General features: G+C 40.6%; 1 protein-coding gene across 7 annotated transcripts in view; it reads right to left on the reverse strand.

The window, feature by feature from the left end:
- CARMIL1 (capping protein regulator and myosin 1 linker 1) overlaps positions 1–17,703 on the reverse strand; it is a 189,598-nt gene that overhangs the window by 28,062 nt on the left and 143,833 nt on the right. For all 7 annotated transcript variants that reach the window (XM_054639030.2, XM_077183526.1, XM_077183515.1 and 4 more), the window contains 2 exons: positions 16,108–16,195; positions 13,275–13,424 (listed from right to left, as the gene is read on the reverse strand). In XM_054639030.2, coding sequence (XP_054495005.2) covers positions 13,275–13,424; positions 16,108–16,195 — 238 coding nt within the window. The remainder of the gene's footprint in view (positions 1–13,274; positions 13,425–16,107; positions 16,196–17,703) is intronic.

A 17,703-nucleotide genomic window follows, 5' to 3' on the forward strand; every position in this document is an offset into this window, starting at 1 on the left:
GGATGGAAGTCTGTTCTTCTGCGGTTTAAATAAATCTAAACTAAAGGCAACAGTATTTCTCCTTCCCATAAGGAAGTTTAGAGGCACAGACTTTCAAGCACTTTTGGCACATGAGAAAGGTGCTGTTTCATGACTGAAGCAAAACCTTTTCTCTTCCCTTCAAAAATTATAAGCAACAAAAGGAAGCAGCGCAGCCATCACAGGAAATGAAGCAATCCCAAATGCCATATCCCATCTCTTCCATGGCTCAAGACCAACCATGCTCCTCCCAAATTTAGGGTTAGAAAAAACAATTATTAGAAGTGTGCTTTTGTTTTCAAGTTGGATGGGAACTGCTGCTATTACAACACTGCAGGTGTTAGCAGAATGTGGCAGAAGTAGTCATGGTCTGGATTAAGCATCTTGTCAAGAAAGTGCTGCATATTTTTGAACCCAGCTCCTCTCCTTTATTTTCCTGCTCTCCTCAGGGTCAGCTGTTTGTTTGTTGGGGTTTTGCCTCTGGGTTTTGGGGGGTTTTTTGTCTTTATTTTCTTTTACCTTCAGAAACTTTGGTTTTATGTAAGAGTTCTCAGCTAGCAGTGATTCCAGCAAACCACCTCATCACTCTCCTTATGTATGCTATCCCTGCACACATACACTCTCATTCAATTTCACTGTCAGAATCTATGTTCTTTCTTCTCTTGCCCATCTTCTACACTACCAATCACTACAGCTGCTCTGAGATTGCTGGAGAGACTGCAGAACCAATTGACAAATATCTCAAAAACTGATACAATCTTTAAAAAAGTGCTCCTGCACACTTCAAGAAATAAACCTGCCACTGATTCTCTTTCAGACAGCATTTGTGGCAGTAGTCCAGCATTTTCTGTGTACTTAATGCACAGACAGGAAAGTTATTTGTATTATATATGCAGCTGGAAATGTGACTAGGACCAAAGTGCAAAGTAACATACATAAATAGAAGCAGTCCCAGGATCTGAGGGAGTTTACAGTCTATGGTCCTGATCCAACAAGGGCTCATGGAAAACTCCTACCTTCCACACTTCAGTGATCTCCCGACTACTGAGGCACTTAAAAGGTGCCAAATACCTTGTGGGTAGGGAGTCAGGAGGGAGAAAGAGGCGCACAGCAGGCAACAGGTTAGAGGAGGAAGCACCATTAAGCAAAGCAAAGACAGAGGGACTTGCTTGAAGCCACCAAGGAATCTGGCTGCTCTGCAGGGAACCTAATGCCAGTCTTCAGACCCCTGAAGCACTACAGTCCATGAGGCCTCTCAACCTTCCCCCCCTCTGTTTGCTCTCAGCATAATTGCAATATGAAGTGGTCTGCCTCACAGTGTACATGGACCATCCCCAAAGATGAAATATCAACCCACAACCAAAAATCCCAAGAAAATTAAACCCAAACAAAATCAGAAACTGCATTCTAGGAATGTGCCAATGAGGTTTGAGATGTCATAAAAATATTTCAAAGGAATTTTACAGAACATATTTATCCAATGCTGTACCATTTCAGCTGTATGCGTTTTGTGGGGTATACCTTTTTAAGAAAGAATTATAAGAAAACAAAGCATTTTATCACAAGTCCTGTTGTTTTCTTTTGCTGTAAGGAATTCTGACCTGTAAAGCTGCCATGACACCAGTTCAGTCAATCAACATTTGCCACGCTTCCTTTTGTCTCCTAACTACCTCTGATAGTGTCTCACATCTGTTGTCTCATAAAAAAAAAATTCTTAACGAAGCAGAGCAGCAAATTGACCAGTTCTGGGTTTTGCACGTGACATCTTTGGACATGCAGGTATCTCACCATCTGTATAGAAAACCCTAGGAACTAGGAAGTTGCTATTGCTTACTTCAACTACAAAAGATTTTGTGATGCGATTTCCAGGGTGAAACCCCCCATGTGGCTTCTGAAAACCAGTAATGCACTTCTCACTTGCAGTGACAATAACCTGAGCCACTGTCCTTAGAATCTGCCCCTTGAGTGCCATTGTCCTTGGAAAGTTAAATGCAATGCTAAAATCTGTGACACCTAGAGCAAAGCCCCTCACAGTCCTGAATGTAGGGGCCATGATCTTTTGTATCAGCATATCAGTCCTTACCTTCATATTTCAGAGTTCTGTACTCTAAATATGATTGATAGATAGATAGATAGATAGATAGATAGACAGACAGAGTAAATAGTGTAAATAAATATGGCATACAAAATAATCCATATGTGAGTTTCAGGAGTATGTTTACTTGTCTTCCCTCCCTGAAGAGCTGAATTTCTAGAGAAGGACCTATGGGTTCAGTATTAATTCAATTAGTCTCATATAAACCACCCTGACCTTTAGAATTACTTTGTACAGAAATATTTTCTGAAAGAAAAGGAGCAGCACTGCAGTAAGATAAGCTCAGTAGATTTGCCCTTGAGCTTGTTATATTTCACTAGCCAAGGAACCTTTGCTTTTCTGCTTGCTGAGATGTGGCGCATGTACTCTGATATTTCATCAAGCATTTCAGTATTTTCTTTTAATTAATAATTCTGCACTTGCATCTTTTGAGTCATGTAAAATTCCTGCTAATAAACATTCCTGCATAAAACCAACCAAAGCTTTCAGCATGAAGAGTGAAAAATCAGATACAAATTAAACTGAGTGGTTCCTAAAATTACTAAACCAAATGTTTAATTCCATGTTCTGAATTAGTATCCTGCAAGGAATTCGTGCCTGCAACTACCACCTGCAAAAGAAAAAGCAAGTCTCCATAGCATCAGTTTTGCTTTCTATTTGTTCATAAAGAGGTTAACATCTTCTACAGTACCTGGGCTTCAAGATGATCCAAGAGGATGGTTCCAACTACATTACTTTTGCTTTTATAGTTATTTTAGTTAAAAACTAAGCGCAGGGCAGAGAGCTGCGGTGGGTCAGCTAGCACAAACTATATCTTCAAGTCACCATAACCTGCTTGCTTGTCATTGTTTATTACCTTCAGCTGGCAAAAGCTGACCCAAAATTTACTTTGTTCATGACCTAATCTTCCATACAGTAAGAATAAAAAGCTCTTAAACTTGGCAAACGTGCAGGGGTGGACAGCTATTCAAGATAGCCTTAGGCAGTCCTTTAACAGCTACCATATGTATCAGGTGCCCTGGGCAAGAACATCATTAAAGCAGCTCAGAGGCAATGTACTCCTGAATGGGTGTTCAAGCCAGGAAAAACAGGGCTTAGGGCAACTTCATCTAGCAAAGGCTGCTCCTGCCCACGGCAGGAACTTGGAACTAGTGAATCTTTAAAGGTCTCTTCCAACAGAAACCATTTGATGATTTTATGAAAAGAACTGCTGTACCTGTCTGCCCTAGAGCTTCCAGCACTGAGAATCAGCACAACTTCTGCATCTCTCCTTCCATCCAACAACCTGAACAGCTACTAAAAGGATAAGCAGTCATCCAGACAAAAAACTACCAGTCATCTTTCCACTGTTGCCAGGCCCTGTGTGGGCAGATGATGCATTGCTTGTGGTGGCATTTGACAGGGGAAATGCCCTGGAGCGGCAAGTGGACTCCATGCTCAGAATTATGATGGGAAGTTTTACTCTTGAAAACCCAGGCATACTTGAGCTGTTGTTATTTTCTCACAGAAAATACTGCTTCAGACATCTCTCCCGCATGCACAATAAATCTTTGTACCCCTCAGACATTTCGAAATATACTTTATAAACTAAAACATTAAAAAAACCTCTCAACTTTCTGAATTTTAAGTCCTGCCTATACTTTATCAAGTTATCTTCCTTTCCTATTGAAAACAGGAAATATCTTGACAGGCGACTAGCAAATATTCTAAGACCCTGCATGAGAAACTGAAATACTTGAATAGAATATTTGACTTTCTCCTATAAAACAAACTGATAGAAAATGTCAATCATTATTTACCCAAGAGAGGATGGCAAAACTCAAAAGCTGACCTATGCAGTGATGACACTGAAATATGACCTAATTTAAATAATGCTGCTTGGTCAGACAGTCATGGGGCAGCACGTGAGCCTAGGAGAGACAGAAACACAACGAAAGGATTGGAAGATGCCTACCCTGCAAAGCAGGGCTGCTCACCACAAGCATGGAATTAAATGCTGATTGTATAGACACAAACTTCCCAGGAGTATCTAAATACCATGGTATTGGAAATGACTCATAGATAAACTGTAGCAGATAAAATGAGGTTCTGATCAACTTTGAGTGAAACCAACCTGACTTTTCTATCACTTTGTTGTCTCTCATTTGTTTCTTTTCATTTTCTTTAATATCTGCATACTTGAACATTCTTTCACCTGTTTAAGTGCTTTTGGTTTCAAATTAGTATTCCAGTCCTGCCACTACTGACCTCAAAAATTCACACTAACTTGATCTAACATGAGATACAATCTCACTCCAAAGATAGATGCACCACTTTGTAATGATGCTTTAGCTGACCTGAATAACATCCAAAGAAAGTATGTTTTCCTCTAAGTTCTCCTCTAGTCTAACAAAAGATGTTTTGAGAGGAAGCCTGATACATTTATGAATAAGGCTGTGTGATGCAGTTGTCAATGATAGCAGTGATGAGACTTGATGACTTGGAAGCTGTCTTCTGACCTTTTGGCAGTATGTATGCTTGATTTTATTTATTCATTTATTTTGAAGTTCCTATTCTGGTAACCCAGCTCATCCTAACCTACTTTTCCTTGACAAAATATAGCAAAGCCTAATGGTACTCTGTAACTGTCTACCCTAACACAGACTTTATCTCCCCTCTTCCTGTGAGGAAGTATTCTTTATCCTTGCAAGATGAAGTATCAGTGTTGCAGAGCAAAATGTGGCAAGCCTCATGTTCTTCTGGGTGAAGCAAGAAGCGTGAAGCACTCTTAGTGAGACAGACTCATGCTTGTGCTATTTTCAGTAAGCTCTCCAGATTTCAGAGTAAACAAGATTTCCCCAGACAACACAGATTAAGTGCCTCATGCCAACTTGTTCATCTGAGATGCTGGAAGAATCAAAAAAGCAGCAGAAAGGACCACACAACCTATACAGAAAACTCCTCAGCCATTTGAGAAGGTCAACTTGCCAGATGCTAATTGAATTATGACACATCATGGCTGCAGAGAGATGTGTGCTACAGAAATAGCATTATCACAGGTTATTCTCATGCTGCTTGCTGTCATGCCTCTGCCAAAGGCTTCAGAGCAGAGATTTTGGCAAGAACTACTCCAAAGGAGCTCCTGCTGATCTACCAGGGAAATAACAAGAAGATTCTTATAAGCAGAGTCTGTGGGAAGATGACTCTATATCTGTTTGTGCTGAACATCAACTGACTCCATGGTCCTGCTGGCAAAAGGGACCACATGAGTGCTCCCTGACCCAACCTGTGTAAAAGGGGCTTACTCCCATAACCTCTTAACTCTACCTGAAGCAGGTGGGTGAGTTCTGGGGTGATTCAGCTGCTGGCTTGAATGGGCAAGCAAATGCAGGTAGGGACAGTCACCTCTCCCCCAGGTGGTGGCTGGGTGTCCATAAGCAGGCTGTGACAGCCTATGACAGCCAGCTGGTGCCTGCTGAGATGCCTGTGCTGGCAGCCTGGGCATTCAAATTTTTGTCTGCAGAGTGGCAAATGGTTGGATTGAGCAGCCAGGAGTGGCACTACCCACAGACTGCACAGCTGCACATTCAAGACCTTTCTGTCCACCACAGACAAACCTCTTAGTAGTAGAAGAACTTAAAATCCCTGCAGAGAAGTTCAGCTCTCAAGACCAGTGCTTCAGTGAGTGGTTTGTTACTGAACTCTCCTCTCCATGTGGCTTTTTCATGACACATGAAGTAAACCAATGGAAACTCAGCATCAATAAGACAATTACTGCCACAAAGGATGTAAGTGCTTTCTTGTTCCCAGCTGGGAACAAGTTCATTTTCTTCCAAGCATCTGGTACAGTGCTGTGTTTTGGATTTAGTACAAGAACAATGTTGATAACATGATGGTGCTTTTAAATGTTGCTGAGCAGTGCTTACACTAAATCAAGGACTTTTCAGCTTCTCATGCAGCCCTGTCAGCAAGGAGAGTGGGGGTGCACAAGAAGTTGTGAGGGGGCAAAGCCAGGAGAGCTGACCCCAGCTGACCAAAGGGACATTCCAGACCATATGGCGTCATGCTCAGCTTATAAAGCTGGGGGTAATTGGCCAGGGGGTGGTGGCTGCTCCTCAGGGTCTGGCTGGGCATCAGTCAGCAGGTGCTGAACAACTGCATCATGTGCCACTTGTTTTGTACATTTTTTTGTCATTATTACTATACCCCCTTCCTTTTCTGCTCCACTTGTTTTTCTTCTCAAACCATGAGTTTTTTACTTTTTTTCTGATTCTCTCACGCATCCCACTGCGGGGGAGGTGAGCATGATGTTCAGCTGCCTGCCAGATGAAATCACAGCAACTACACACCCTCCTCTCCACCTCCAGCATAAATCTGGGTCTGCTAAGGCACCAGTATTGCAGGAAGACTCTATAAACTCTATAAAGTGCCTGGTACAGGTGTCACCACCCAAACAGAATACCCAGCAGCTGCATTCCACAGCTCTTCCTATAACCTAGGCAGAAAGCAATCTCCAAATTTATACATTTTTTTTCTTAAACATGAATGCAGTGCTCTTAAGCAGTTCATCACATTCTTCATTTACTTCATATTGTGCCAAAAATGAACTCTAGATTATGAGAAACAGCTTTGAACTCTAAGAAATCTCAGCTGGTTTAAGAAAGAAAACCTACCTATAAATTATCCATCACCTCCTTCCATTTAGAGACCCAAGAAAAGACACTGAAAGCTAGGTTTCTTTTAGAGTGTTTCAGCTGGGAACATGTAACCCCTCATAAGCCTGTACTCTGTAGTCTATACATGTATCAAGTACTGAATAAACATGGGTAAGGGCAGTGAGGATGTTGCAAAATTATATACAGAGGAAATCAGGAAAAGATAGGTAATGAATATTCACTATTAAAATTAATGTATTCATAATTCTAATGAGGATAACACATAAATTGGAAACAAAGAAGACATTCTGCAAGGTGATCACACTGATTCCCTTTGTATGGCACTTTCTCAGCCACAGTACTGCATGTGTAGGGAAAGGCTTAAGGAAGGAGGACTCTGGCAGTGTGCTTTGCTCCTCCTGGTGATATTTCCATAAACTGTCCTAGTTCGGGGTGAGTCAGAAATATGACTGGACTCCCACTGCACTAGATTTGCTCACATGCCTGTGAGCCTTTTCAGAAGCCAAGAACACTCTCACATACCATAATGCCAGTTTCTAGCTTCCCACAGAGTGCTGTATTTACTGCACATCAAAGGCCCATTTCTGCTAATGCATACAAGAGAGAAACTCAAGTGTCACAATCAATTTAATCCACCATTCATCCAGGCTGCTGCCTTTGCCCTCATCCCTGTCTGCTTGTTTCTGCCACTCAGGATTTGTTCTGTGGCCTCAACCAGGGGACTAGTTGGTCTGTAAACTAACCTGGGAAAGAAATCCTCTGTGAAAAGCTGAACTGTCAGTCGAATCAATTCCCACACCCAGTTTGTTGTGAGGTTGTGGGCAGGAAAGTGCGAACTCTGTATGGTGGAAAGTGGAAATGCTCATTTCAGCAAAAAGAAGACTTTTGCTGGATAAAGTCAGTCGCAGAGCTGGAGCTTTATTTATAGCACAGGAGAATACAGAGTCCAACAGGAAACTGGGTTTATTTGCAGTAGGTGTTCAGTCTTTCATCCAAAAAGCTGAGTCTATGCTTGAGACAATTCTGTTGCAGGTAAACAGGGAGCAGTAAGAATCAGATGTGATAGTAAGTCAGGGCATACCAGAGAATCTGTGCTTTGGTTTTTCTTCTTACAGCATCAGTGGCACATGTTCCTGAGTGTGCACCATGATCCTCTCCTTCTGCCAGTGAAAGCAACTGAAGAGGTTTCTGTTGTTTTAATTCAAACTTGCTGCTGATGGGAAAAGGGGCAGGGGTTGGGGGTGGGTCAGGGGAGAAAAGCTTGCAGGTGGTGCTGTATGAGTTTGGGGTGGTCATTTTGTCATGTTTGTTTGTTTTCAATAATTTTATTCTTGGTGAGTGCCATTTTTTCCTTTTCTCTGAAAACACTGAGGTCCATACACTCCTTGTCATTCAGAACACACAAGGCCATAAATTTTCATGTGAATACAGTACTCATCTGCTAAATCTTTGACAATGGCTAGCCAGGAAAACATACACCACCAATCTACAAGTGTTCTGCTATTTCTGCAAATTTTCTTCTCTGATCTACAGGTGAAATCTATTGTTCAATAAAGAACTTTAATATATTGCTAATGAGATTTTTTTTCCTTCATTGAAATCACAGAACAATTTCTGTGGTTAAAATTAGAAATAGATGAAGAATGGCTAACACTCAATACTCATCACAGGCAGTCCTGCCCCATTAGCCACTAGCATTTTTTCAAACACAATTTACCATCCAAGTGTTTCAATCTTACACAGAAATGCTTTAAAGAAGAGTTATAGGCAAACTTCTGTATTGCAACCTACAATTGCTTTACATGTTTCAAACAACTTCCTACCATACCTCTTCATAAAACAAATAACCTCTACTTTGCTCTAAAAACAATACTTATCCTGGCTGTATGCTCATTACTACCTATAGTAATAAAGTTGTATTGCTGAAAGAGATATTTAAAAAAGATAGGTACATGGATTGTTAGTAAAAGAAAAGCTGTTTGTCTCAAAACATCTTTAAATAGTGTCCTGACTCTCTTGAGCTCTATTCAAATAGCTAAAAAAAAAAAAGATTTAAGAAAATAACTGTTAAACACATCTAACAAAGATGCTTCACTCTCTTTTGGTGGGGAGTGAGTATTATTTAATATTTCTTACTTCTGCAAAGTACTAATGCACATGACAACTAGAAGCATTATGCAAATCAAAATCAGATAGTACCTCCCTACTTGATCATACATACCAAGACACACAATATTCAGTCTCAGTAAAAAAAGGGTGCATTATTTAAAGGTAGTTTTAAAATGCATGCATGAGTTGAATATGTGTCACACTCATCATATACACACAAGACAATTTAGACAAACCATACTATTTAATGAACTTAATTCATGATTGAGTCTAAGCTCTGAAAAGCAGGCCAAGGGTTTTCCTTTCATCTGAGAAGAGCAAGTTATTTTCTGCATAAAGATTTTTCTTTCCATCTTAGTTGCACACAAGTTTTATCTAATGACTCATTACCATCAATGCAGCTCTAATCAAATGCAGACAACTAAGACAGCTGTAGATTAGGGAAGCATCAATTTACTGTTGTGCAGCTCAGGGAGATCAGAAACTTTTGGATGTGTAATGTTCCAGCAATCTCATCCTACGCTGGACCACTCAATTGCTCCCAGTGTTCCTCACAACTCATTTAACAGACTGGTAAATACTGGCATGACTGACAAGTCTTTCATATTATGGGCCCTCAGGCCACTGTTAAAGGCTGGATAAGAAATTTACCCTAAGCTGAAGCTAATAAGTGTTAACTGCAGAGTTTGGTATTTAGGAAATCCTAATTCCCACAACAGAAAATACTAGCAATAACATGTAAGAGTCCATTTTTCAGTGATGCATTTCATAAGCCCATTTGTGATATTTCATTCTGTCTTGTCTGTGTTGTTTATACATATCTAAATTTCTTCTCTGTCAGGGAAATCCTCCCAGCCACAGCCACTCTGCACTCTGCTTGAGAATGGGTGGGCAGGCTCTGAAATAGTGCCTGTCTGTTCCCTCTATCACCAGCAATGGAGGTTTCAGATCCCTCTGCTGCCAGTCCAAGTTTTCCAAACTCTTCTGCATTTGGCTTCCAACCCACACATAAAAACAAATAGCTCATAAACATTTTATTACCAATAGATCCACCTCACTCCCAGTCATTCATATAGTTTCAGTGATATACAATCTACCTACAACCATAGTCAAATGTGATTCCAGATCCAGTTTTTCCCCACATTGTTGAAATCCAGCTTCAAGGGAAGCTGGTAAATAACAACATGAGGCTGTATGGTTTACCCCAGACAAAATACTGATCATAAATAGGCTTGATGAAGAAAACAAGGACAAAGAATTGATGAAGATAATGGAGGTTTGCAAAACAAATCCTGTTTTGCAAATGGGAAACAGCTTCCCCCAAAAGGTGGTCCAAGCTGACTGCCTCTCCTTCATGACCAAAATCTCTTCTTCCCAAAACATCTTGACAGCCAGCTGGAGCAAGGCTGGCTTAGAATAGGCAAGTTTTCTCTGGCATCCCTGCAACATAATCAGCCTTATCCTATTTTCCAAATACTTTTGGCTATAGGAGATTAGGCTCCCAAACAAGCACAAATACCAAGCTGCAATTCAAGGTTTCAGGTTTGAGCTTTGCCTAACACACAGCCAGGTGCATTTAATCAAAAGGCTAAGATCTGCTTAAGGATTTCCAATGACCAAGCAAGGCAGAGTCCTGAACTAATGCTGTTTTGGAAGTAATATCTAAATATCTATTTCGCATTTAAGATTTAAAATATTCAAAATAAATTACATTCCCAATTATAGTTCATAAAACCATATGCTTCTCTTCCTAGTAAAATCTCTCAGCAACATATCTGTGTCCTGCACTGATCAGCTCATAAAACATTCTTTGACGACCCTTTCAGAGGGTTCCTTGTTTCCACACAAATACCTGTGTGACACTTAAAAGCTGCCACAAATAAGGTTATGTTTATCAAGAGAATATCTGAACTCTGTAACATTTTCCCATAGCTAAAATGAATCACTTGGCAAGTGCTCTCTTTGAAGTTACTAACTCCATGCAGAAAGAAGATGCATTCTTGAAGTGTTTTTAGTTGCAAGAAACTCAGTGCAAACACTAGCTCAGTAAAATTCCCTGTATTGCTCAGCCTTTTGGAGCTGTGTCATTGTGTCAATGTTAAAGCTCAACAAAGCCAAGTGCTAAGTCCTGCACATGGGTTGGGGCAATCCCAAGCACAAACACAGGCTGGGCAGACTGAGAGCAGCCCTGGGGAGAAGGACTTGGGGGTGTTCATGGAGGGGAAGCTCAACAAGACCTGACAATGTGCACTCACATCCCAAAAAGGCAATTGTATCCTGGGCTGTATCAAAAGCAGAGTGGACAGCAGAGTGAGGGAGGGGATTCAGCCCCTCTACTCTTATCCTGTGAGAACCCACCAGGAGGGCTGTGTTCCAGCTCTGAGGCCCCCAATTTAAGGACATGGACCTGCTGGAATGAGTCCAGATGAGGCCATGAGGATGATCAGAGGGCTGGAGCATCTCTCCTATGAAGACAGGCTGAAGGAGCTGGGGTTGTTCAGCCTGGAGAAGTGAGGGCTCCAGGGAGACCTTATAACAGTACCTAAAGGGCATCTACAAAAAGGCAGGACTTTTTACAAGGGCATGTAGCGATAGAAAAAAGGATAAATGGCTTCAACTGAAAGAGGGTGGATGTTGATAAGAATATTAGGAAGAAATTCTTTACAGTGAGGGTGATGAGGCACTGGAATGGGTTGCCCAGAGAAGTTGTGGATGCCCTGTCCCTGAAAGTGTCCAAGGACAAACTGGATTATGCTCTGAACAACCAGGTCTAATAGAAGATGTCCCTGTCCACAGAACCTGATCTTTCATGTCCCTTTCAACTCAAACTATTCTATGAATTCATCTATTTATCTGCGTATTTTTACAGCAGCAAGCAACATCATTTGCAGTCAGAATGCAAAAAGCAGCTCCCAAATATGGATTACAGTTTTTAATAAATGGATTCTTTAGCACTGACTAAGATTACTGTCTCATGTTTATTTGATGCTTCATTCTCTTCAGAAATTAGATACTGATGAGAATCTGGGTCACAAAGGTATTTCAATCTCTGTGCAAGATGAGGGTGAATGAAGAGAATGAAGACATATAAACACTTCTGAAGATAAGTACAGTTAGCATCTAATGCATTTTTTAGAGAGTGTAAGCAGCATCACATTTCCATTATTTTAATATGGCCAAAGTGAAGGATAACAGTGGAGTGATATGATGCTGTCATATAACCATGGTGATATAAGATAAAGACAGGAGCTATTTTTTACATTTCCAGTACTACCATCCTAACAGGCTACAAGAATAAATTTAAAGGCAGAGTGTGGGGTGTCAAAACAAGCCTTTAGTTTAGTTTTCTATATATGAAGCCAGCAGAAAGCCTCTGGAACGTGACAGTACCAGTGATGAACAAGATGATGTAATCAACACCACAAACCTCACAGGGATTTGTGATGCTCAGACAAATATTGTCTCAAACTAGCTCTCAGTGAAACAGGAGATTTGGAAGGGAGAGAGAACCTATTTTAAGCTGGTATTTGCAATGAAGGTGTGCTTTTGTTTTACAGATAAATGAGACCAACAGATAGCTGCTGGAGATAGCAGCAGCCCTGCTGCTCCTTCTCCTGTGCTGTCTGACTCTGCAGTACAATTATTCAGGGAGCTGAATCAACAAACCTCCTACAAAGAACAGCGATCAGTTTTTCTTCCATCTTACCTTCTGGTGAAAGCACATGGCCAAGGAATCAGGTAAGAAGGTAGAGCAGAAAGGTCATCCCTTGCAGGAGTGACCACCTATTAGACTGACTAATTTGTGATAGAGAAACACGTCCTAAAGTTCCTGTCCACAGTAAAGCTCCCCAACAGACTGAGCTGGGTGGAGGGGAATTTGAGATTGAGAACAGTTATATTTGCAATCATGTGGGTTCACATCTTGTAAGGATGATGATATGGCACAGAGCCATCTTTATAATAAAGTGACACATAAATCAACTTCTGTTCATAGTCAGTAACAACTTTCAGGCAGAAATATTTGTTGTCACAAGTAGAGGGAAGACAAAGGCAGAAAGCAACACGTTGTCAAAGGATAGCATGGTCCAATTTATTACCTCAGCTGAAGCTCTGTGAAATTGTGCCCCATGAAAGAGGTGTTTACTGTACTAGCAGCGTATGCAAGGGAAAGGCCCTTGAACAGGCACAAGGAAAGAAGTGAAGAAAAGGGGAAAGCTTTTCTTCTGCTGAACAAGATGCAGTTCAGGAAAAATTTTCCAATCTAACATTTACTTCTTCTAGAAGTTAATTCCTAACTTCAGTTTCCTGATACTACAAATTTGCTAAATAATATTCTGAGAAGTATCTTCCCTTGTTACCTGTGTGGTTAACCACACAAGCTGTGGAATGTGTCTTACCATACAAGTGTCCAGATCCTCCAAACGTTCTATCTCTGTCAACTCCTCAACCGTGATCATGGAGCGTTTAGTGGGTTTTTCTTCAGCTAACTCAATCTCCAGTGATTCCTGCTGTGGAAGTGGCTTGCCACGTCTGGTCAAATGGTCAGCCTGGAGATAAAGACAGGAACACGCCAGTCAATCTTAAAAAAGACAAAGAGACCCCATCTAGAAAGTTTACAGAATTTCAGCAATCAGAAATCCTGGAAGACCAAGTACAAAAGGAAAGCTCAGTTATGTTGGTTAGTCCTCACACTGGGTTTGTCATATAAAGGAAATAGAAGTGTGGAGAGGAAGCTTTTTCTTGAACCCTTTTTAAATTAACAAAGACATGTACAATATCAGCCAATATAATTTTCATAATTATTCAATGGCCAAAAATGTTATAATCTGCTATTCACAAAAAACCCACAGTTTTAAATACCTCTGTTCTGTTTCACTGAAGAAATAGATAGGGAAAAGCTGTATCAACAGTAAAGTCTGTTTTTAGACCTGCATAGCAAAAACTGCCACTAGGACCACAGGGAATGTTATAGAAACCACCCTGGGTTGTATTTGGGATGGAGTGGGCTCATGATGTCATGAAAATAATGAAGTATTTTCTAGTTCTTTTGATAACTGAAGAGAATATTAAACAAACATCTGCTAAAAGCAAATATTTGAAGATCAGCTGTCTCGAATCAGTTGGTCACAGAAGTCTTCAAAGAGGCAGCTAGGGAGAACTGTAGTCCACTGCTTCACATCAGCACAACGCGGCACAACCAGTGGATTGCTGTTTTGTTAACCATCAAAAAAGGTCAACAGATGACCTGAGTTAATTATATCTCATTTAGTCTGGTGCCTACTTAGGAAAAGCAACTGGAGAGCTGCTATGAATTTATCTTCAAGCACACTAAAATAGCTGCAATAATAATTAATGCTAATCGTTGTCTCATTAGGCAAGCCGAGGTCTTGTCAAACAAGGTTTATTTTTCAAAGTTGCCTCAAACACTACTATGCCAATGCAACAAACACAGACATTTGTGGGTGGTTGAATTAGTAGAACATGACACTCAAATTTAAGGAACTGGCTGAGAACTGCATCAGTGCATTTAATCTTTGCTGTATGAAGAACTAGCTGCCAGCTCTCAGATTGCAGCTGTCTGTTGAAAATTAACAGTGTCAAATCAGACAGGAGTTTCTCTAGCAGCATTTTTGAGATCAGTATTACTCAAGGTTTTCATCAGTGCTATACCATCTCAAAGAACCTAGAGCTAACAGAAACACAGCAGAATTAAATGGTGAAAGGGACATATTAGTCATGTAGGCCAAAATGGATCACAAAGCAAATCAACCCAACCCAAAATCTACAGTCATTCCTTAGAAACCAAGAGCACTGACAATTAGCCAATTCCACAATCCTGAAAAGCAACAAGTATCCAGGAGCCTTTAGTGGGAGGGAGGTCTAGCAAACCTGGTCCTAAAATTAAGTTGCCACTGAAACTCTGACAAAAGGAAGGAATTCTTATATTCTTGGCTATAAATACAAGGAAGAAGGAATATCAGGAGAAAAACAATTTCATTCCTGTAGACTGTGTTGGTTAAAACACTTAAATAGTCTGTATGGTTCTGGAAACCACAGTTTTAAAAGTGACTTCCAAAACAGCTGGAAAAATTGCAGAGGATTTTCAGTGAAGTGACTCAAAGGCTGGAGAAAATGATGTACTGTGCAGGAACCTGGGCATGTCCAGGTTGTGCAATACCACTGGACAGACACAGCCCAGTCACTGCTCATTCCAGCTGAGCCTCCTCCAGGACAAACTGGAGCTCATTCATGTGGTCTCTCCCAGAGCAGGCTGCTGCTGCTGCTGCATAGCTCCAGATACCAGAGGTTGTACCTTTACACAATGCTGCTCTGTATTACAAAGATGCATGCTCAAGTAACTCAGTCTTCCATTAAAAAAAGGGGGAGAGGGGGCAGAAAGAGTGATTTGTTTTATGCATATGAGGACTTTTGCAGAGAGGAAATAAAAAGAATATATAGTTCCCTTATCTTGGTGAGAAAAGCATCTGAGAAAAAATCATGACTGCAAATTGAAGCCAGAGAAATTTCAATTAGAACTGAAGAGCAACTTTAATCAGAACAACCACCCACTGAGTTCTTTAAAAAAAAGACTACTGGATTGTCCTTACAAAGCCTTCTTGCATTAGAAGCAAAAAAAAATTTCTATGGATACACATTTGTTTATTTCTTCTACTCTTGATGAGGCAACTAGCTCTATAACAAATATTTGTGCCTCCCAACAGCTCAGGACCTTCAAGTAAGAATGCTTCCCCTCCTACCTTCCGACTCATTTCTCTTCAAAATGTTTTGAGGTTACCTCCATTTCTGAGGTAACCTCAAAACATACTCATTCAGGGAACAAGGTCCCAGCAGTACCTGAAGAATTCTAAAGAATGAAATCTTACCTCTCATTTCATAAGCAACCAAGCCTTATACTCTCACCTAGATAAACACTAGGACTGATCTTAACTAACAACTCAAAACTGCATTCTGATGGCATTTTTAGTTCTAGATCTGACAACAGCTCAAAAGATAATAGGACAAGTATATAACACAGTCTCTTCCAAGGTTACATCTTTCTTACAGCAAAGAGACAAGAGCCCCAAAATTATATTTCAAAAGATGTCAGGATGTCAACAAAAATAAAACCAATTTCAAAATAGAACTGTCAAAGAGAAACTGAACAAGTTATGAATATAAATGGCATTGTTGCGATCTGACATATTAGATATCAACCAAGAAAAAACTCACCAGTTTGTGGTGGCAATGTGAAAGTGCATCCAGGATTTCATCTACAACTCGGTCAGACAGGAAAGAAGCCACTGTCAGCTTTACTTCACTGTGTGAGGATTAGAAATGAGAGAACTTCTTAATTCACGCAGGAGATTTTCGTCTTTAATACACATTCAACAGTGTGACGATTATCCACTGTGCTGTCATTTTATTTGAAGTAAAACATTAGAGGGTGTCAGGATACATGACTGCAGGTTTCAGAAATAAACTCATGAATCACACAATAAACACAGGAGCCTCTGTACCATATTTAACCTGCTTCTCACAGTTTTCCATGAGATGAAATGAAAACATCTGGGTAAGAGAGCTGAATAAAAATAAGAAGTGAAACTCAAAGAGGAATACTCCACCACTAAAATCAGACAAACACACATCCCAGATGAATGGGATTAGGACAGTGCTGCCTATAGAACACTACTCCATTGAACAACTACAATCCATTCATTTCCTCAATTCTTTTTTTGTGTTGATCAGCTGGTAAAGACAAGTGTACAATGTACAGTGTGTACAATGTTGTTTCTTCAGCCAATGCCATCACAACTTTGCTTCTTCTTTTGCTCTAGGTAACCACTTTCTGTCTCAAGAACTTCATGTCAGCCATTTTTCCACTGCACAGACATATGTGGAACACCACCACACCTGCACAGAGCTAAGGTTGCCCTAGTAACTCCCCCTCAAGGAAATATGTACCTTGAATTGCTCCCTTGGGGTCCCATCTTTGGTGACAGCACCAAATACTCTGGCTATGGAGGGCAGCTGATGTGGAGCCAACAAGCACAACTGCCTGAGCTGCAGCCCAAAGCTCCACCTCTGCTGCCTCTGCTTTCAACACCAACTCTTTCAACTGGCATTTGCCAGCAAGTGACATGATTTTGGTTTATAGTTTGCATATGTAGACTGAGCTGTATTGGATTAACAAAACTACTTCTGTCTGGGGCTAGAATTGCCGCTGCAGAGAGCCTGGAGAAAAAGGTAAGGAATTCATTGGAAAGGCAATGCAATTCATAGGGAGGTAAAATGGTGGCCAAGCCACAGTGGGAAGAGAATGGGAGTGAAGGAATCTCCCTCAGCTACCAAAATTAATTTCAAATAATGTAAGACAGGAAAGATCATAGTGTGGCACCCTCACCTCACTGGCAGCTCCAGCTTCTACAAGTAGAAGAGGCAGTATTATTGTCCTGGGGCCAAGATTTATTTGATAGGACTGAAGTGAAGAAAACTTACTCCCTGAACCATTTTAAACACTGTGAAGGTATAACTAAAGTCTTTAACACCTTTTCCTGCCTATTTTGCTGTACTCTGCAAAACTGTTTCCTTCCTCCTCAAAGCTATTAGCATCTCAATGCACAATGTCATGCTTTTCAAGCATGAGGCAGAAAGGAACTGAAAAGGTTTAGAGTACAGGTTAACCACATTATACTGTGTAAATATATTCTCTAGTATACATTCAGTATGAAAAAAAAGCAATGAAAGGTCAGCTAAAAGCTTCTTTTTTTTTTACAGGACAAACTAAGAGTTATTTAGGGTAATGGTTTCTGCTCCAGGTTTGTGGTT

The sequence above is a fragment of the Agelaius phoeniceus genome, chromosome 1, assembly GCF_051311805.1.
Source record: "Agelaius phoeniceus isolate bAgePho1 chromosome 1, bAgePho1.hap1, whole genome shotgun sequence".
In the NCBI taxonomy this organism is placed as follows: domain Eukaryota; kingdom Metazoa; phylum Chordata; class Aves; order Passeriformes; family Icteridae; genus Agelaius; species Agelaius phoeniceus.